This window comes from Eptesicus fuscus, chromosome 14 (genome assembly GCF_027574615.1).
Source record: "Eptesicus fuscus isolate TK198812 chromosome 14, DD_ASM_mEF_20220401, whole genome shotgun sequence".
Classification (NCBI taxonomy): Eukaryota; Metazoa; Chordata; class Mammalia; order Chiroptera; family Vespertilionidae; genus Eptesicus; species Eptesicus fuscus.
In genome coordinates this window covers 73,290,051-73,312,382 of record NC_072486.1, presented here as the reverse complement: position 1 = coordinate 73,312,382, position 22,332 = coordinate 73,290,051, and the positions used below count along the sequence as shown (strand labels likewise).

The 22,332-nt window shown below is 40.6% G+C and overlaps 1 protein-coding gene across 2 annotated transcripts in view; it reads left to right on the top strand.

The window, feature by feature from the left end:
• Positions 1 to 22,117, top strand: part of TES (testin LIM domain protein) — a 39,341-nt gene extending 17,224 nt beyond the window's left edge. For both annotated transcript variants that reach the window (XM_008152417.3, XM_054726132.1), the window contains exons 2-7: positions 1,012 to 1,097; positions 13,663 to 13,915; positions 15,019 to 15,354; positions 17,270 to 17,485; positions 17,940 to 18,098; positions 21,809 to 22,117. In XM_008152417.3, coding sequence (XP_008150639.2) covers positions 1,012 to 1,097; positions 13,663 to 13,915; positions 15,019 to 15,354; positions 17,270 to 17,485; positions 17,940 to 18,098; positions 21,809 to 21,997 — 1,239 coding nt within the window. In that variant the 3' untranslated portion in view covers positions 21,998 to 22,117. The remainder of the gene's footprint in view (positions 1 to 1,011; positions 1,098 to 13,662; positions 13,916 to 15,018; positions 15,355 to 17,269; positions 17,486 to 17,939; positions 18,099 to 21,808) is intronic.
• Positions 22,118 to 22,332: the final 215 nt, after the last annotated feature.

The window sequence follows — 22,332 nt, the reverse complement described above, 5'->3', positions numbered from 1 at the left end:
ATAATGTGATTTTGAATACTTAGTGACAATTTGGTAACATTACAAAAAGGTGCCATTGAAAAAAATCTGTTACTTGTCTGTCTTGAAATATTTCTCCAGGCAGTAGCAGATAATGATTTTTTCAGTAGTCACTAATGTGGTATTTAAAACACAAAATAAGCAATTTTTTTGGCCAATGTGCTGATACAAAGCCAGTTGATCTTTTTTACTGTACTATCAATAGTTGGGTAAAAGAGCTTCCATTGCCTTCTTGTGTCCTTCCCTCATCTCCTCCTCCCCGACTCAGCACTCAGGTCATGTGTCAGGACGTTCCTGAGAATTATTATTTAATATGGTAAAGAAAAATATTCTTTTGTTACAATAAGGGCAATCGTAATTCCCCTACTCCCACCCTGGCATAAAAGCACATGGCCTCAGAGTTAGCCAGACCTGGACTTATTAACACTTTGATCTTAACTCTCTGAATTTCAGTTGTTCATCTCTAAAATTTAGAATAATGTCTACTTTATAAGCATTTTATGAGGGTATACATATTTATCTCAATTCCATGGCATTCAATATATGTTTGTTGTTGCTATTATTATATTTATCATAATATAAATAATACTTGTATTGTACTGCCTAAAATATTTCACACAAAATAGGTCATTTGGGGCCCGGCTTACTTTCTAAGCTCCCTGTACATATTGTATACAGGGCATGTAGTGGCCAAAGATATCAATTCATGACTTTTTGCAAATTGCAATATTTGTAGTTTTCTGTATAGTTTTATTCTGATGCATTTCTTTTCATGAAAAAAGCAATAAGAATACAAGTATGTTATGTATGTACTTGGAGTCACCATATACACACTTGAGTGTCATCATTGACTAAACAGTATAATACTCATAAAAGATTTGTTTGAAAGTTTTATAAACAGGAGTGGTAAGTGGAATTAAAAGTGCAATTTATTGAATTTTTTAGATTTCTAAAATATGTAATAATAAATCTGCGTTGTTTTCTTTTTAACAGATGGGCTTAGGTCATGAGCAAGGATTTGGAGCCCCCTGTTTAAAATGCAAAGAAAAATGTGAAGGATTTGAACTGCACTTCTGGAGGTAATAATATTTTGAGAACTACAACCACATTAGGAATTTCTACTGTTTGCAATGCTTACTCAGACAGTGCAAATCTCTTACAAGGTCTCTTGCTTGATTGCTAAGTTGGAGATCTGTTACTTTCTTTTATAAGAAATAAATAAAAAATAAAGCTAGTCTGTCTTCCTGTCAAGTTTGAGCTAATTGGACCATAGTAACTATATTTAGAATTGTTTGATTTGTTTGCTGTCCTTAAGATTTCTTATGAATCTAGAATACTGAGTATGTCTCTTTATGGTTTGTGATAATCTCCCAGGACTGTTTATTAATTTAATGATTAGTCTTTTTATAATTATTGATAACTTTGCACATCTTTGTCTGTATATTTGCAATAAACAATAAATATGAATGATGAATTGGGCATTCTGGTCCAGATTGTCAGGAAACTTGAATCTGGATTTCTTTAAAATTTTCAGCTATAAATTTATTGCTGAGAAACTTTGAAGCACTTGAATTTATGAGAATAACAACAAAATGATAATTCATTGCCAGTGTCTTGATTTGAATCAAGTGCCTATATATGGAGGACAAATATTAGTAGGTGAAAAATGTGAATTTTGTACAGATCTTACCTTCATGTTTTAAAAGTAATAGTGTATATCATATAAAGCTAAAATTGTATTTAAAACCTGTTTTTAGGAAGAACATGAATGGTGTTCATCAATGGTTGTCAAGACCATAACGGTAGTTTCTAAATCTGTTCAAAGCTAGAATCAACACATTATTGTTAGAAGGAAAAAAATAATCAGAATACATCATTGGGATGTCAGCTGCCTGTTAGAATGAACCTCACTTGAGAACCACTTCTGAACTTCCTATTTCCGTAGGAAACTGTCTATAGTAAAAAGCTGTGTACAGCATAAGTTAAAAAGAATGTAAAAAAAAAACAAACAAATGATGGGATATTAGGTTCTTTTAAAGCCCAATTTATTTATCCCTGGCCAGTGTGGCTCAGTTGGTTAGAGCATCGTCCTGTTCACTGAAAGGTTGCTGGTTCTATTCCTAGTCAGAACACAAACCTAGGTTGGGCACATACAGGAAGCAACTGATCGCTATTTCTCTCTCTTCCTCTCTCTCTAAAAGAAAAAAAAAGAAGAAAGCTAGCTTTTAAGTTTTAGGAAACAAAAAGGCAATTGTTTTAAATAGTGAAGACAACACAAACCTCAGCCCTCATATCGTTTTTTTATTTGTAGAGAGCTACATTTTTCCAGGGAGTTTTTTAATTACTACAAGACTTTAATAGCTCATCTTTGTGCTACTTTTTCAAGGATAACTGTTAGGCAATATGTCTGACATGTTTTAGAAAAGTAAAGTCACTAGACAGACACACATTAGTTTTAATGGATTAGAATATTTCAGCCCCTTACATGCTCACCATTCTCTGTTGTGCTCATAGGGCTTTGTGGAGAGCTACACTGCCCTCTGCTGGGCATAAACTTTGCGATTTTAAAATACTCTAGTTCTGCTATACAGTTTCCAAAAATTGCTATGAGATTTTTAAAGCTCATTCCTAAATGATAACATCTTTTTTGTAAACCAGAAGATTAGTTTAATGTAATTTTCATGTGCTCTATATTAATTTCCTATTTCAGGTCATAATCTGATATTTTGAGGTAAAAATATATCAGATAAGAGCAGATCTTGGTGGCATGAAAATTACAATTTTTTTCCGACACAGAATCATTTACTTGTCTAGGTGTAGTCTTAGACTATGTTAAGAGCCATGACAGACTAGGGCTTTCGCATGTCCCCCAATGTAGCATGGGCCCATCCACATGGTACTAGCTCTGTCTTCTTCCTGGCAGGAGTCCAGATAGATTTTTCTGAGAATTCTTGCTAATTCTCTGACTTTTTCCACCACAACTGGAAAGCTTTGAGGGTAGTGCCCTTGACCTACAGATGACCCATTTTTTTCAGTAGTCTTTGAAGTAAAATATTATAGGCTGGTTGTCCTGAGTGTAACAAAGACTCCAGGTCGAGTCTAGGGCCACAGAACTGCTGAGATTAAAGTGGGGATGGGGTCCCAAGAACCTGCCCACTTAGCCTCCTTCTCCATTTTTATGGTGACCCTTGACTTCTAGGACCCATGGGTTTCATGAGGCACAATGTGAACGCCAGAGTTAAAATATTCTCCACTTTATATCAGTCTGTCCTTCTACACAGTCACAAGAGTGGTCCTTTGAAAATGGATACTGTTATATACTTCCCAATACTTAAGAACCTTTGGTGCTAGCCCACTGAACTTGATCCTTTAGGTTAAGTCTTTGTCCTTTGATGTTAAACCTCAGTGTCTGGCCTCAGCTTGCTTTTCTAGCCTTCTCTCCCACTCCCAAGTACCTTGTGCTCCAATAGCTTGGATGGATGCTGCTACCTGAAATTTCTGTGCCTTGTTGCATGTGCCTTGTTGCCTGGAAAGACCGTGTATCTCACCCACCACCAGGAAACACAAAGTCCTTCCTATTCTTCATGCTTCAGCTCAAGCACCTCCTCTGACAGGTCCTCCTTGCCCCCAGTATTAGTCTGTCAGGCTTCAATAACAAAGTACAATAGACTGTGTGACAGAAATTTATTTCCTTATACTTCTGGAGGCTAGTAGTCCAAGATCAGGATGCCAGCATGGTTGGGTTTTGGTGAGGAGCCTCTTCCTGGTCTGTAGACGGCCACCATCTTGCCATGTCCTTACATGGCCTTTCCTCCTCAGTGTGTGTACATGGAAAGATCTCTCTCTCTCTCTCTCTCTCTCTATCTCTCTCTCTCTCTCTCTCTCTCTCTCTCTCTCTCTCTCTCTCTCTCTCTCCCTCTCCCCGTCTCCCTCTCTCTCTCTCTCTCCTTCTCCCTCTCCCTCTCCCTTTCCCTCCCTCCCTCCCTCCCTCCCTCCCTCTTGTTATAAGGCCACCAGTCCTATTAGATTAAAGCCCCACTCTTATGGCCTCATATAACTTTATCTCCTGAAAGTTCTATTCCAAATATATTCACATTGGGGGTTAGGGCTTCGACATAAGATTTTTTTGGTGGGAGGCACAAGTTAAAACAGTATCTATTAATTGACTCAATATCCGTTTATGCATTAGGTCAGAAGTCTGGCAGGCTTATCTGGATTCTCTGCTTAGGGTCTCAAAAGGTGAAATCTTGGCCAGCTTGGGCTCTTATTTGGAGACCCTGGGGAAACAATCTGCTTCCAGACTCATTCCTGATGTTGGTAGAATTCATTTCTTTGAAGTCATAGGTCAGGTCCCTGTTTTCTTGCTGGCTGTCAGCCAGGGGCTGCTCTCAGCTTTCAGAAGCTGCTCATATTCACACAGAGCCACCTCCAACTTCAGTGCTTAGAATCCTTTTTGCACCTCATATCTCTCCTCCTTCCTTTTCTGTTCTCAGCCAGAGAAAACTCATTGCTTGTTAAGGGTTCATGTGATTAGATTAGGAAAATTAGGATAATTTTTCTTCTGCCATGTAAAGTCACATGATCATGAAAGTAACACCTGGGAGTAAAGGTGATAGGAACCATCTTAAAGTTCTCCTTATCACAACATTTTATGTACCTGGTTGTACCTTTGAGATAAGTGGTAGTTTCCCCATCCTATCTAATAAAGAGGGAATATACTAATTGACCCTCACACTGTCACAAAGATGGCAGTGCCCACAGCCAATAAGGAGGGAATATGCTAATTGACTGCCATGCCCTCAAAGATGGCGGCACCCACAGCCACAAGATGTCGCTGCCCAGTCCCCTCAGCCCCGCCGGGGCAGCAGGCGTGCAGCAAGGCCTGGTCCGCCCTCGCTGTGTGCCTGCCTCCAGAATCCCCCAGTCCCCTTAGCCCCCCAGCCACTCAGGGCCGGCCCGAGGCCCAGGCAAGCCTCAGATGGCGGCTGCCCAGCCACCCGGGGCCACCTGAGGCTCAGGTAACCAGGGCTGCCAAGGCTTGCGCTGCTGGCAGTGGCAGCACCAGAGGTGTGATGGGGCGTCACCTTCCCCTGATTACCAGGTCGCCTCCCGCCCCTGAGGGCTCCCGGACTGTGAGAGGGGGCAGGCAGGACTGAGGGATCCCCCCCTACAGTGCATGAATTTTCATGCACCGGGCCTCTAGTTTTATATATGAGAAGTCAAAGACTTAGGAAAGTCAAATAACCTACCAATAACATGGTTTAAAGATGGCTGGAGTTTGGATCCAAAGTTTGCCAAAACTTTCCTTATCACCACCACCTTTCTACATGGCAGAGCAGAAACTAGAGCCCAGGCTTACACTGTCATGACCAGTGATCATCAAACAGCACCAGGCTGTCTTCTCTAAAGTGTGGTATTTTTGTGATATAGACATCTTAGTGAACAATGGGGTCCTTTAACTATGAGCTCTCCCCTTGGTCAGTCTTCTTCAGTGCACCAGTGATTACAAGACTAGAGAATAAAAGATTAAGGATGCCCGACACTTACTGAGTGGTATTCAAGTATTACACTTTCAAGTAATAATGAGCGATAACAAATATTTATGAAATGTAAGACATAAACCCAACATTTTAAGAAGTATATAGCCAATTATTTTATATTGAAAGTATAGCAATATTATTGGAGCCATAGATCAGTTGAGGAACGTCTGATTGGTGTAGAGCTGGCTGAAACTAAAAATTTCCCACCATAAATGGACTCATGCCTGTGTTGAATTCTATAACAGAGGCCCACACTTAAGTCCATATATGGGTAACCCTGTTATAAAAGGGCATCTTCCAACCCTTTTAAAATTAGGGTTTGTAGCAGTGCCTTGGCCATGCCTCTAAATCACTGTGAATGCTGGCAACTTGTTAGAGCACTCCAGTTGCTACTACTTGCCTTGGGAAAAAATTTTTACAAATAGGGACATAAAAATATTTCTCTTTTCAGAGGATGAGTGAGAGTTTGAATGCCTTCAGCTTGAAATTGGAAATCTATGTGTGTTTTTGAGGCAATGCTTTTGGTAAAATTTGGTACTAAAATTTAATGAAAGAACTCTGAAGTTGTAATGTAAAATTGTGAGTATGAAGTTTTGATTTGTCATGCATATTAAATCTTTGTATGTATATTCGTTAATGTGCTAAACTATTTTTGTACGATGAGCTTTTTAGTACAAATAATCCTCCTCTCCCAACACCTTAGAGTTTCCCAGTCTACCAGTCTTCCTTTGCATTTTTTAAAAGTCATAAAAATGTCTGTTTTAAACTAAATTCTGACACTCCTCACCCCCTTTTCCGTCCCATATAATTACCATCCCATGGAGAGTTTGGGGAGAATTACTCTACAGAAGAGTTTAGAAGATGTAGAGATTTGGCAATTGCACTTGAGTATGGGAATTGATTTATATGCTCCTGAAATAACTGCTAGCAATTAGTGTAACTCAAATGAATATAATAAGTACAAAGTATTCTAAATGTACGTATATCATCAAAACTTATTTAGGACTCATTTGAGGAAAGATACTATACTAACTTACAAACATAGCCCCTACCACATAGGTACTGTGCTTACCCATGTCCTGTTTTTGTTTTCATTTTGCATAAAACCATTTTTTAAAAGTCCTTCATTTTCTTAAGAAGGATGGAATCTGGGTTACAGACTGAAATTAAATTAGATAAATGCTCCATTCATTCTCATGCCTTCTTTTGGATACAAGATACCAGTATCCTTTTCTTCCCCAATTCCTCAGTAATGTTTTCCTTTTAATACTAGAGACCTAGTGCACGAAATTCGTGCACTCACCGGGGTGGGGGGGTACCTCAGCCTGGCCTGTGCCCTCTCGCAGTCTAGAAGCCCTCAGGGGATGTCCTACTGACAGCTTAGGTCCACTCCTCATGGGCCTAAGCCAGCAGTCAGACATCCTTAGCACTGCCGAGGAGGCAGGAGAGGCTCCCACCACTGCCGCTGCGCTCGCCAGCCATGAGCCCAGCTCGGATTCTGGCTGAGCAGTGCCCCCACTGTGGGAGTCCACTGACCACCAGGGGACAGCTCCTGTGTTGAGCATCTGCTCCCTGGTGGTCAGTGCGCATCATAGCGACCAGTCATTCTGCTGTTCAGTTGATTTGCATATTAGCCTTTTATTATATAGGAAGTTTTTCAGATATCTTCCAAATGACTTTAAAAGTTCTTAAAACATATTTCTAAAAAATAAATTTTCCTAATTTAATATGGGAAGTTAAAATATAAAGCACTCCCGAAACCAGTTTGGCTTAGTGGATAGAGTGTTGGCCTGTGAACTGAAGAGTCTCAGGTTCGATTCCAGTCAAGGGCATGTACCTTGGTTGCAGGCACATCCCCAGTGGGGGGTGTGCAGGATGCAGCTGATCGATGTTTCTCTCTCATCGATGTTTCTAGCTCTCTATCCCTCTCCTTTTCTCTCTGTGAAAAATCAATAAAATATATTTTAAAAAATTAAAAAATAATAAAGCACTGCTGCAAAGGATTTAAAACAATTTTTTAAAACTAGTTTAGTAAAGAGCACAGGTTTCCACAATGGATAGCTCATAGGCCCTGGCCCACATTTTATAGATTTCTTTTTGCATAGTGTTTTGTAGCTGTCCCTTTTTATTGCATAAATGAAACTCAGTGTAAGTGTTTGGAAACTATGTAGTCATTGCAATTGTTTCAGTGATGACAACTCCAGCTGAAAGAGCCATTCCATCTTCTTAAGTCCCATTCCTGCCAAGTGCTCTGTTAGTGCAGGTCACCTCGCACCTGTTGGAGCAAGGATGCAGATGAGCCTTGTTATATATTTGTGACTTTAAAAATTCTAATTAATCAATGATAGGTTTTTTTCCCCACTCAGAAAACTGATAACTGAGCACATTATGACTTTTTTAGTTACTTCTTTTCCCTCATTCTTGCTGCTATTGGTGTACTGTTTTAACCTGATTTTTGCTTGCTTAATAAAGGTATATTGTGTGGGTTAAGGGGTCAGTAGAGAAAACAGATTTCCTCAAAATGTGAGTCTTCCAATAATAGCCAAGACAGAAAGTAAGAAAAAGTATAGAGGTGGCTCTGATATCATTGGTTAATATGCCTTTATATATATAACACTTTCACGGTAAATATAATTTATTTATCCATGCTACTGTTCGTTATAGCTCATGCTTTAGAAGTCAGCAGGCTTTATTTCACTTACTCTTTTACTATTTATCTTGCAGTTTCTAAAAATCTAACTCCCTTTGTTTTGTGGTGTACATGTTATATAGCTGTAGAAGCCTAGTGTTCATCACATATCCTTATGACATTATGACTTCTTTAGTCAATCACTTGCTAATTATTAGGATGTATGCCATAATTCACAGCTATATATGGACCTCATTATCTATATTCAGAACTAAATTCCCACCCACCTCCTTTCCCTCAGAAAGTTGTGATTTTACACTTGATCCAAAAGCAGTGTGACAGTTTTATGCTTAATTATATTGTTTTTGTTAACCAAAGAACAAGAATGAAGACAACATCCTGTAGTAGAATAGTATGTTCCTTTCCACTAGATGGGAGTATGAGATAACCAGATATAAGAGTCTTAAATCAGAATATGCAAACTCTTCAGCAGGTTCTTGCCAAATAAACATTTCTGACTAGTGTGTGTTCAGGGAAAGTAGTTTGCCTCCCCACCCTTTATACTCCTCCATTGCTGTCTCTGTCTTTCTCTGCTTCAGTTTTTCACTTTCTGGAACTGTACAGGTCAGATCTAATATCTTCAGTTTGTAAAACTCACCTCAAGAAAACTCAGAACATAAAAATCTGTAATTATTTAATAATTTATTTGGCAAAGAAATTCATTTAAGAGCTTTCGTTGGTTTCTTCTAACTTTCGAATGTAGAGAAGTCCAATTATTTATATTAACTTTAAATCCGGAAAACTTATTAAATTCTTTTTTTAATTTATTTTTTTCTTTATTGACTAAGGTAATACATATGTGTCCTTATCCCCCCATTGCTCCCCCCTCCCTCCCACTCATGCCCTCACCCTCCTGGTGTCTGTGTCCATTGGTTAGGCTTGTATGCATGCATACCTTTGGTTGATCTCTTCCCCCTTACCCCCACCCTCCCCTACCTTGCCTCTGAGGCAGTGGTTCTCAACCTTCCTAATGCCGCGACCCTTTAATATAGTTCCTCATGTTGTGGTGACCCCCAACCATAAAATTATTTTTGTTGCTACTTCATAACTGTAATTTTGCTTCTGTTAATGAATCATAATGTAAATATCTGTGTTTTCCGATGGTCTTAGACTCTACAGCAGCGGTTCTCAACCTGTGGGTCCCGACCCACAGGTTGAGAACCACTAGCAGGGTCGCCTAACACCACTGGAAAACACAGACATTTACATTACAATTCATAACAGTAGCAAAATTACGATTATGAAGTAGCAACGAAAATAATTTTATGGTTGGGGATCACCACAACATGAAGAACTGTATTAAAGGGTCCTAGCACTAGGAAGGTTGAGAACCACTGCTCTGAGGTTTGACAGTCTGATGGATGCCTCTCTGTCTCTGGATCTGTTTTTGTTCATCAGTTTATGTTGTTCATTATAAATTCTTATTGATGCTAATGCATTGCATTTTATATGATTAGTCACAGCATCTATGAATAACAATAGTTTCTTTCTTTTTGATGACTCCTTATAATTTCCATTTCTTCAATTGTTCTTGTTCGCTTTGATTAATACCCACAGGGCAATATGAATGAAGTAGTGATAGCAAGGTTGTTTTCTTGCTTCAGGTCCTAAAATGAATGTACTAAATATGATGTATGTTGAGTTTTTTTGGGTTGTTGTTTTTCCCAGAAGCCTTTTCTAAAATTATTTCCAGTTCTCTACAATAGCTAAAATGAATAAACAAATTGTAATCAGAAAAGATGTTGGAATATGTTATTGAAGGCTTTTTCTGCATTTAAAGAGAAGGAAACATTTACTTTATTAGTTTCTGCTGTTATCTTTATTTCCCTTCTGTTTAGGCTTACTTTGCATTTTTCTAACTTCTTGAATGGAACCCTTGGCTTATTAATCTTTTTTCTTTCTAATTTAAGCATTTAAGCTATTTATTTCCCCCTAAGTATCCCTTTAGATGTGTTCTACAAGTTTCAAGAAGTAAGTTTTGTTTTCTTTTTTTCTGAAAATATTTTTGTTTTAATTTCTATTGTGATTGTTTTAACACCGAGGTTTTTTTTTGTGTGTTTTTTTTTTTTGTAAGAAGTATTTTCTAGTTTTTTTGTTGTTGTTTTTTAACATAATTGCATTCTGTTCGGATACTGTGGTTGATGATTAGTCCTTGACATTTCTTGAGACTTGCTCTATGTTCAGTTTTTCCCAGTATTTCAAATGCCTGGAAAAAGAATGTGTATTTTCCAGTCACTGTTTATGGTATTTTTTATGTGTCTTCTAGATAAAGCTTATTAATTGCCTGATTCAAATATTTATTTCTAATTTTGTTAGTTTCCCTATAATGATGGGTTTGTTCATTTGTTTCTTGTAGTTCTTTATTTTCGCATATATTTTGTAGGTAGGTTATTAGGTTATTATTAAGTTCAGAAGGTTACGTCATAGAGGTGTTTTTAAACCTTTGTCACTGTGTAGTGACTTAACAGTCATTAAAGGAAAAAACAGCCCTGGCTGGTGTCCCTCAGTTGGTTGGGCATCTTCCCATGCACTGAAAGTTGCCAGTTTGATTCCGGGTCAGGGCAGGTGCCTGGGTTGTGGGCTCCACACGCTGTAGAGGGCATGCTGCAGGCAACCAGTTGATGTTTCTCTCTCAACTCTCATGTCAGTCTCTCTCTCCCTTCCTGTTGCTCTAAAAGTCAATTTTAAAAATCTTAAAAAGGAAAAAGCATTAAAGCCCAATTTGTATTATATTAATAGAGGTATCGAACTTAATTTTGCTGGTATTTGCCTGTACTATCTTTTTGGATCTTTATACTTTCATTCTTTTTCTGTCCTTAAGTTTTAACTGTCTTTTACAATAACATATAGTTGGATTTTGTTGTATTATCCAATGAAAACCATTGGCTTTTAACTGTAGAATTGAGTCCATTTATTGTGGCTTTTGATATATTTGGATTATATCAGCCATCTTAATTATTGCTTTCTACATGTCCTAATCTCCTGTTTCTTTTTTCTTGTTGCCTTGTTTGACTAATTGCATTTTATATTTTCACTAGGGGCCCAGTGCACAAATTTTTGTACCTTGAAAGGAACTGTGGGCCATGGTAGACACAGGGGTGGGTCTCGGCCCATCCTCTGCACCCCCGCCCGGCCCCTCCTGCCATGGTCCCCTGGCCCCCTGGCCCCCTGGCCCCCTGTCTGCCAGCAGCCCTGCTCCCACCACTGATGCTCCCATGCACTGATGGTACTGGTCCCATTCACACCCGCTGATGGGGCAGAGCAATTGGGGCCGGTGCCAGCAGCGGGTTCAAGCAGTGGCTGCTGCCCCGATCACCTCTCAGGAGCAGGGGGAGGTGGAGAAGCCCTCAGGGGTGATTGGGGCCGGCAGCCGCTGCTCCAACCCGCTGATGGCACCAAGCGATCAGGACTGGCACCAGGCGCCAGCAGCGGGTTTAAGCGGGGCTGGCACCGGCAGCAGGTGTGAGCACCGGGCGGGACCGCAGCGTGCAGGAGCAAAGAATTTTCAGTAACCACAAGAGGCTCACCCCGATGACAGCGACCAGTGCCCCACCTTGGTCTGGTGCCCCCGCTCACCTGCTCCACCATCCCGCCTCAGTCGACGCCCCCCATGTTCCGCGCTCTGCTGCCTGCTGCCAACGCCTGCTGTGTTCCACGCATGCCCCTTGGTAGTCAGCGCACTTCATAACACTGTTGTTCAGTTGTTCTGCCGTTCAGGTTTTATATATATAGATTCCATTTTCTCTGTTAGTTTAGAAACTATATGCAATACTTTTCTCTTTAGTTATCTAGATATTTTTAACATGCATATTTAACATCTAATGTTAATTTATATCTTTAATATTTTCCTGACAATGTAAGGATATTAGAATGTTTCTTAAAACTCTCATATGCCCCTGATTTACATGCTATCATTGCCTTGGATTTTGGTTTGTTTTTAACACTACAGTCTCTCTATTTCCAGTTTCCTCTGTCAAATTTTCCAGATCTGCTCTTCTGCCAGATTCTTTCCTGAGTCTTCACCTTTTTCCTCCACTCCTCCCCCGGATTCAACTCATGATGTATATTCATCATTCCCTGGCTCTTGAGTTTATATATTTTAACAGGCCACAGTTTCAACACTAGATCTATATATCCTACAATGTACTTGAGATCTTTACCCAGTCTCATAGACATTTCAAAATTAATAGTAATTCAGTTGTGGAGTCCTCTCATCAACCTTTTCTCCCCATACCTCAGATCTGTTTGTTTGTATTTACTTTCTTAATAAATTACATTTGTTCTACCAACTTACTCATTCCAGAAACCTCTATTCATTTTATGACCTCATCCCTTTTTGATAAGCCGGGCCTTCCCTTCACCATCATTACATCCAAATCAACCACAATGTGTGGTCAGGTTTACATTCAAGGAGATCTTAAATTTGTTCTTTGATTTGTTCTTTAAAACCATTGACATGTTAATTGGTCTCCCTACTTCCAATTATGTGTATCCCTCATCTTCTCTCCACAGGGCAGGTATTACAGGTATTGCAATTTTTTTAAATGATAGATCCAATCATGTAATTCTGTTACCTAAAAGCCTATAGTGCCTCCTGAATGCTCTTACAATGAAGGCCAGATTCCTAAAGGTGTCCTACAAGTCCCTGCATAATCTCATGGCCACCTCACCATTATGTCCTAGTATCAAGTACATAGACACTCATATATGTTGCATGAATGAATGAGCAGTTATGTACTAGACAAGATTGGGGGAGCTGGCAGTATAAGAAGAGCAGAAACTTTCATTTATCTCTTTATATACATAATGGAGCACATGGTAGATGATCACTGAGTGTTTGAAGAAATAAAAGAAGAGGGCAGAGAAAGGAGGAAAGAAATGGAAAATGGGAAAGGAAATTGGTCAGAAAAAAAAACCTAAATCTAGAGTTATAGTCCTTGATGAGAAAAGTTATATCAATCTCTCTATTTCTCCTTTTAAATAAAAACTTGAGTAATGGCTATGAAGTGTGATTATTAAAAAAAAAGAAAGAAAGAAACTTCTTGCTGTGATACTTTTCTGCTGGATTTATTTACTTGTTTATTTATTTGTTTGTTTATTTGTTTATTTATTTATTTATGAGAATGAAGAATACCAGGTGGTGTTACTCTCAGAATGGCCCCTTGGGCATATATTTTAAAATAAAAAACTAACTTTTTTAAGGTCTTGTAAAGTGAAGGTACATTTTTATGTTTCCTTATTTAAATTTATGGATAGCTACTTAGTATTTCCCCGACAAAAACAAATGATTTTCCCTTGAGTACTATAAAATGGAATATACATATGTAAAAGTATTTTATGAATTATAAGTGTATGCACATAATTATAATTGATTTTGTAGAATTAGTCATTGCCTACTTTTCTCCAAAATCATAGAAAAATATGTCGTAACTGCAAGTGTGGTGAAGAAGAACATGATGTCCTATTGAGCAATGAAGAGGATCGAAAAGTGGGGAAACTTTTTGAAGACACCAAGTATACCACCCTGATTGCAAAGCTAAAATCAGATGGAATTCCCATGTATAAACGCAATGTTATGATACTGACTAATCCAGTTGCTGCCAAGAAGAATGTCTCTATCAATACAGTTACCTATGAATGGGCTCCTCCTGTTCAGAATCAGGCATTGGTAAATAATCGGGGGGGCGGAGGAGGGTGGGGCGTGGTCTCTTTATTAAGCTTACAGAACTACTTATATAGGGCAGTTCCTTTTGTAACCTAATCAACTTCAGGTCTGTTATTTTCCTGGGGTCCCATTACTTTGACTTTCAACTCTTATTGTAGTCTTTTGAAAATAGGATTAGATACCTTATAGCATTTTTCTATCAAATATGTTAACCTCTTTGAGGGAATGGACTGATAAAATAGTTTAGATGAAAAAACAGATACTTTTCAAATTTAGTGACTCTTCTAGCTTACTCTTGAGAATATTTCTCTTATGATGGTAAATAATATCTTAGGAATAAAATTTCTGTCATTATTTAGAACTCCAAACATATTCAACACTATATTTTACTATGTAAGGCAAAAAACTTTATTTGGTATAATGCTCCAGTTTTAATCAAATGAGACACATGGAAGTCTTATAAAAACATGAGTTAAATCATTAGAGTGAATCTTATGATATTTTTTATAATGAAAATGCTGCTGATCCATAGGCCATTTTATACATGCTGCCTAAAAATCTGTGTTCTCTTACAATTGTACATTTGTATATTTTGCACAAGTAAACATTAGTAACCCAAATCTTTATAAATTGAAGAAAAAATATTAATTAAAAAAATATATTTTTTTTATTGATTTCAGAGAGGGAGAGGGAGAGAGAGATAGAAACATCAATGATGAGAGAGAATCATTGATTGGCTGCCTCCTGCACTGCCCCCCACTGGGAATTGAGCCTGCAACCTGGGCATGTGCCCTTGACCAGAATCGAACCTGGGACCCTTCAGTCCACAGGCAGATGCTCTATCCACTGAGCCAAACCAGCTTGGGCAAAAATCTTAATTTTTTTGAAGAAAAATGTGTTAATTTTTATTGAATTAAATCTATTCAGTATATCACTTTTCAATATGCTAATATCTCAAGATATTTATATGATGAAGATAATTTGTTAGTCATAGATAAAACCAACTTCTTCATTAAGTAACTTGCTTCTGATCTGTCTATAAAATAATGTTGCCGCCCTAATGGCCAAGTCATCTCCTAGTTCACACTGGTCTCCCTGTGGTTCAGGCCAGGCAGTACATGCAGATGCTGCCCAAGGAGAAGCAGCCAGTGGCGGGCTCAGAGGGGGCACAGTACCGGAAGAAGCAGCTGGCAAAGCAGCTCCCTGCACACGACCAGGACCCTTCAAAGTGCCATGAGTTGTCTCCCAAAGAGGTGAAGGAGATGGAGCAGTTTGTGAAGAAATACAAGAGCGAGGCTCTGGGAGTAGGAGATGTCAAACTTCCCCGTGAGATGGATGCTCAAGACTCCAACAGGATGTACATCCCTGGCGGAGGCAGAAGCACCATGGCATCAGTGGGGACCATGGAGGACAAATCGGCAGAACATGGAAGAACTCAGTATGTGAGTACAGTGGTCACGTCATTGGTCCAGTTGGTGTAGTTTACAGGTTCTTTCCCTTTCTTTGAACCTTTTTGGAGACCACTCTTCTGTTTCCAAAAGGGAGGAGGTAAGGAAAATAAATTGAATTAAAATTCAGTTTATGCTGATTTTAAAGAATCATCATGTTTGAAACCTGTGTCTAGATCAGTGGTTCCCAACCTTTTGGGGCCATGCCCCACCTAAGCATCTCTAAAATCCTGATGCCCCTCAACCCTCGTGACATATAGTTCTTATTATTCAAAAAGTGAACTCCTATTCACTTGGAGGAAGCCTAAAAGGCCATTAACTTGGTCTAAACAAGCTTCCAAAGAGCATGGCATCCATGAAAGGGAAAAATAAAAGAATGAAAGGACAGTTGAAGTACTGAGGAAGAAATCACTAAGAAATTGTTAAAAAAATAATAATATGAAGTGATATGAAAAAAATAGCAAATAAAGTTTCAAAACATATATTAGAGAACTGAAATGCATAAATATGTCACAATAATGTATTTATCTACTTTATATGAGGTACCTAGAACCATAAGAAATAAAAAAAAATCACTGTTAATAACTCATTCTCGAATTGCCCCCCTTAAAAATCAAATTGACCCCCTGTTGGGTGGGTGCCCCACATTGGGAACCACTGGTCTAAGCCAAGTTTTCTGACTACTTGTTGCCAAGGATAATTGTGACTTTTAGGTAAACACAGTAGTTAGCATTGGTATCAAGCTGGAATACAGCATACTAATCTAGGATCTATTTCTAAACATAATTTTGGTGTTAATTATTTATTCCCATAAATAAAAGTAACATATGATTAGATTAATTCAGTTTTGCTTGCTACATTGCACCTAAAATTAAAAACTTAAATTTATATGGATATATATTCAATCATAGTTTTTAAAATCTCTCCTAATGAGGGAAATTGAAGTCTTTTTTATGGCTTGAAGAAAATTGTGATATAGATGTACAAAAATCTGTTTTTTTAATTTAAACTATTTATTGTTGAAAGTATTACATATGTCTTCTTTTTTCCCCCATTGACCTCTCCCTGGCTGCTCCCACCCCCCAGCACATGCCCTCACCCCCGTACTGTCTTGTGTCCATTGGTTATGCTCATATGTCCATTAGTTATGCATGCATACAAGTCCTTTCATTGATCTCCCTGGTGGCTTGCACCACTCTTCTCCCCTCCCCTGCCTTCCCTCTGAGGTTTGATGGTCTGTTCGATGTTTCTATGTCTCTGGATCTATTTTTGTTCATCAGTTTATGTTGTTCATTATATTCCACAAATGCATGAGATCATGTGATACTTATCCTTCTCTGACTTGCTTATTTTGCTTAGGGTAATGCTCTCTAGGTCCATCGAGAACTAAAGTTAATGTAATATGTTTCTCATAGATTCTGTTAGCACTCAACAAATAAGACTTAGTTTTATTTTTAAAAAATTCTTTTTAAAAAGTACTAATAAGCTCTAAGGTAATAATTTTTTAGAGATCCACTCAAAATTTAGGTGAAAATGTTCTTTTTTGCTCATTTCTCCCACTCCCAACAGCCCCCTGCAGGGTGGAGGGCACGGGTGGAGATGAAAGAGGGCACAGAGGGGATAAATGGTGATGGAAAAATGAAATAAATTTAGGTGAAAATTACTATTAGCCTTTTTCCATAAGTGCTTTAATTCAGGAAACAATACTCACACACAGGGTGCAAGAATTAGGTTTGAACAGCCTTGAGAAAGTCAAGGATTGTTTCACCTTATTGTCTACCTGAACAAACTATAATTTCAGTAGAAATTATTTCTCTTAAAAGTGGTTTCTCTGAATTTTTACTGAAGCTGATGATGAGAAATGCCAGTTGTATGATGACTAGATTGATTTGGATGGATTCCCTTTCAGTCCTGCTACTGCTGCAAACTGAGTATGAAGGAAGGTGACCCAGCCATCTATGCTGAAAGGGCTGGTTACGATAAACTGTGGCACCCAGCTTGTTTTGTCTGCAGTACCTGCCATGAACTCCTGGTCGACATGATTTATTTCTGGAAGAATGGGAAGCTATACTGTGGCAGACATTACTGTGACAGTGAGAAACCCCGATGTGCTGGCTGTGATGAGGTAAGTTCTCTGGGGCCACTTGCATGCAGGCTCATTTTGTACCCCAATATGGTCCCCTTACCATCCTAAGGCTCCCCTTAGTGCAGCGGTCACCAACCTTTCGGACCTCACGGACCACCAGTGGTCTGTGGACCACCAGTTTCCTTAGTGAGAAAGCGACATAAATTAGCCAGGCATCAGTTGCTTTATTTACATCCAAAGAAGTGGAATGAAAAACTTTAATTTCAATCATTCTGCGTGCTGTGTTAATTGTTTTGACTAAGGAAAGGTTGTCCAGAAACGTAAAAAATTGATTTGGATTAAACTAATGACCTAAGTTCAAGTTTTAGGTTATTTTCAGACAAGAAAGTAAGTTGATGTACTTGTGGATCTAAATCCCTTATTGTCTAAAGAGCCTAGCTTTGTTATTTGTAGCAAAAATACACAATTCATCTTATTTTTATCATCTTCACAGCTGATATTTAGCAATGAGTATACCCAGGCAGAAAACCAAAATTGGCATCTGAAACACTTCTGCTGCTTTGACTGTGACAACATCCTCGCCGGGGAAATATACGTGATGGTCAATGACAAGCCCGTGTGCAAGCCTTGCTATGTGAAGAACCATGCTGTGGTAAGAAGCATGCTAGGGGTACCTGCTTTATCACTTGACTTTATGCCTTTATTTAAGACTCCTAGAAGTGAGAAATAGGAAGTACTACTTTCAAATACGAAACGGAATTCCTACCTCGGGTGTTAAAATCTGGATAATGCAAAAGCAATACGTGTGTTCACTGTGGGCCACCTCAAGATTTCTATCTGTGCATCCTAAATGCTACTTGATAATCAAATCCCTATTTTAAAAACAATTTCTTAATGAGAATGAGATTAATTGATTGTGATCATGCAGATCAGATTCCATTTAAATTAAGATTTCTGGGGGACTATTCATATTCTTTAGATTTGTCTTAGTATTTGTGGTTTCTGTTCATGTTACTAGACCATCCACCAGAGCTTTGTTTTTTGCTGTTTGGAGTCTGTACAGTGCTATTTATTTAATTATTTATTCATTTAAAATACGTTTTTATTTATTTTTTTTTTTAGAGAGAGAGGAGGAAGGGAGAGGGATAGAGAGATAGAAACATCAATGAGAGGAAATAAGCCAGGTGGCCCCGCCCCCAATCAGAATGTTGGGGGCTGACTGGGCGGGGCCGGCGGGGGTGCGGGGGAAGCTGATCAGGGCCCAGATCAGGCTGGTTGGCTGCTGCAGTGCATGTCATAGCCACCGGTCATTCTGATTGTTCTGCCTTTCTGGTCGCTGGGCTTTTATATGTATAGACTAGAGGCCTGGTGCATGAAATTCATGCAGGGGGGTCCTCTCAGTCCAGCCTACACCCTCTCCTATCTGGGACCCCTCAGGGGATGTCTGACTGCTGGTTTAGGCCCGATCCCTGGGATCGGGCCTAAACTGGCAGTTGGACATCCCTCTCACAATCCTGGACTGCTGGCTCCTAATCACTCGCCTGCTTGCCTGGTCGCTGCCCCTCCCTGCTGGCCTGATCGCCCTCACTGCTTCTGTGTGCTACCCTGATCGCCCTCGCTGCTTCTGTGTGCTGGCCTGATCGCCCCTAACTGCCCCCTGCTGCCGGCCAGGTCACCCCCAACTGCCCTCTCCCTGCCAACCTGGTTGCTCCTAACTGCCCCCTGCTGCCGGCCTGGTCGCCCCTTACTGCCCCCCCCCTGCCGGCCTGGTTGCCCCAAATGCCCCCCCACCTGCCTAGTCACCCCTCACTGCCCCCCCCCGCCAGCCTAATCGCCTCCAACTTCCCCCTCTGCCGGCTTGGTTGCCCCCAACTGTATCCCCCCCTGCCAGCCTGGTTGCCCCTAACTGCGCCCCCCCCATCAGCCTGGTCACCTCTTACTGCCCCCCTTGCTGGCCTTATCACCCCTAACTGACCCCCCCCCTGCCAGTTTGGTCACCCCTCATGGCCCCCCCACTGGCCTGGTCGCCCCATGCAGCCTGCTTGTTCAGTCGTTTGGTCATCCCTCACTAACCCCTCTGATGGCCTGGTCACTCCACACAGACTGCTTGTTAAGTTGATTGATCATCCCTCACTAACCACCCTGCTGGCCTGGTCATAGGCAGCCATCTTGTGAGGGTGTGATGCTCAATTTGCATATCACCTCTTTATTATATAGGATAATATTTACATACTAGAGGCCCAGTGCACGAAATTCATGCACGGGGGTGTGTGTCCCTCAGCCCAGCCTGCACCCTCTCCAATCTGGGACCCCTCGAGGGATGTCTGACTGCCCGCTTAGGCCCGATCCCCTCGAGGGATGTCCGAAGCAGGCAGTCGGACATCCCTCTCACAATCCAGGACTGCTGGCTCCCAACTGCTTGCCTGCCTGCCGTCCTGACTGCCCCTAACTGCCCTCCCCTGCAGGCCTGGTCATCCCTAACTGCCCTCCCCTGCAGGCCTGGTCCCCCCCCAACTGCTCTCCCCTGCAGGCCTGGGTCCCCCCCCCCGCAACTGCCCTTCCCTGCAGGCCCGGACACCCCCAACTTCCCTCCTATGCCAGCCTGGTCACCCCTAACTGCCCTCCCCTGCAGGCTTGATTGCCCCTAACTGCCCTCCCTTGTAGGCCTGGTCCCCCCCAACTGCTCTCCCCTGCAGGCCTGGGTCCCCCCCCCAACTTCCCTTCCCTGCAGGCCCGGTCACCCCCAACTTCCCTCCTCTGCCGGCCTGGTCACTCCTTACTGCCCTCCCCTGCAGGCTTGATCACCCCTAACTGCCCTCCCTTGTAGGCCTGCTCCTCCCCAACTGCTCTCCCCTGCAGGCCTGGGTTCCCCCCCAACTGCCCTTCCCTGCAGGCCTGGTCACTCCCAACTTCCCTCCTCTGCTGGCCTGGTCACCCCTAACTGCCCTCTCCTGCTGGCCTGATCACTCATAACTGCCCTTCCTTGCAGGCCTGTTCCCTCCCAACTCTTCTCCCCTGCTGGCCATCTTGAGGCAGCCATCCTGTGTCCACATGGGGGCAGCCATCTTTGACCACCTGTGGGCAGTCTTCTTGTGTGTTGGAGTGATGGTCAATTTGCACATTACTCTTTTATTAGATAGGATAGAGGCCTGCTGCATGGATGGGGGCCAGGTGGTTTGCCCTGAAGGGTGTCCCAGATCAGGGTGGGGGTTCCCTTGGGGTGTGGGGTGGCCTGGGCAAGGGTCCTGTGGTGGTTTGCAGGCCAGCGATGCCCCCCAGTGACCCAAGCAGAGGCTCTGGTATCTGGGATTTATTTATCTTCTATAATTGAAACTTTGTAGCCTTGAGCGGAGCCAAGCCTCCTGATTGATCCGTGGCTGCAGCGATCTTGGTTGGGTTAATTTGCATACTTGCTCCTGATTGGCTGGTGGGCGTGGCTTGTGGGTGTAGCAGAGTGATGGTTAATTTGCATATTACTCTTTTATTAGATAGGATTTATATAAAATTATATATATATATACACATACACACATACATATATATATACCTACACACATCATTATACTGTCATAAAGAGTATTTTCTGTGCTTTATTTCTTTATCTCTCCCACCTCCCTACCACACATTCCACTCCTGACAACCACTCCTCTTTTTATTGTATCCATAATTTTCCCTTTGCTAGAATATCATAGTTGGAATCATACACTATGTAGTTTTTTCATATGAGCTTCTTTCCCTTTATAATTTGCATTAAATTTTCCTCCATGTCTCTTTCTGACTTGATAGCTCATTTCTTTTTACCACTGAATAATATTTCATTGTCTGAATATACCACCATTTATCCATTCACCTAATAAAGGAAATCTTAATTGCTTCTAAGTTTTGGCATTTATGAGTAAGGCAACATCCAGGTGCAGGATTTTGAGTAGACGTAAGTTATTAACTTCTTTGAGTAAATACCAAAGAACATGATTATTGGATTGTGTGATAAAAGTATGTTTAGTTAAGAAACTGTCTAATGGCCTTATTTTGCACTTCACCAGCAATGACAGAGTTCCTGTTGCTCCACAGCCTCCCCTCGAATTTGGTGTTGTAGGAAAAATCATAAACTTTTTTGTAATTACTAATGTGCAATTATAATAGAATGCCCTTGAACCAGATGCACTGCTTTGGAACTTGCCATAAAGACTTTCTGCCTTGAATACCATGGGAATATTTTGCAAGCACCAAATTACATATTTGGCCTTCACCTGTTATTTCTCACTGTGCTCAGCATATAAACCCCATTAGCAGTTGTTGGCTAGAAAAATTAATTGAAAGGTCAATCTCATCTCTTCTTTTTTTGTATCATTAACTTAACAGGTATGTCAAGGATGCCACAATGCCATTGATCCCGAAGTGCAGCGAGTGACCTATAACAATTTCAGCTGGCATGCATCCACAGAGTGCTTTCTGTGCTCCTGCTGCAGCAAGTGTCTCATTGGGCAGAAGTTCATGCCAGTGGAAGGGATGGTTTTCTGCTCAGTGGAGTGTAAGAAGATGATGTATTAAGAAGAGAGCACCAAGCAGTATTGAGCCACAGCTATCCCCAGTGGTCTGCATTCCTACTGTAAGATGCAATTTAGAAAAATAAATGGGAAAAAAAAGAAACTTTAGAGGAAACTAGAAGATTTTAAGTATCTCTCTTTGCTGTTTTTCTCTCACCTTTTTTTTTATCATCTCAACATTTAAAACCTACTTTGAGCATTTAATTTTAAAACGATAAAGAATGTTATCTTTCTTTAGCTTTGTAGATGTAAAATCTTTGAGTTGGAAGGTTGGGTGTATATCTTTATATCTCTATTCCCCTTGTGCCAAACAGTATATCTGAAATACTTAAAAGGTAG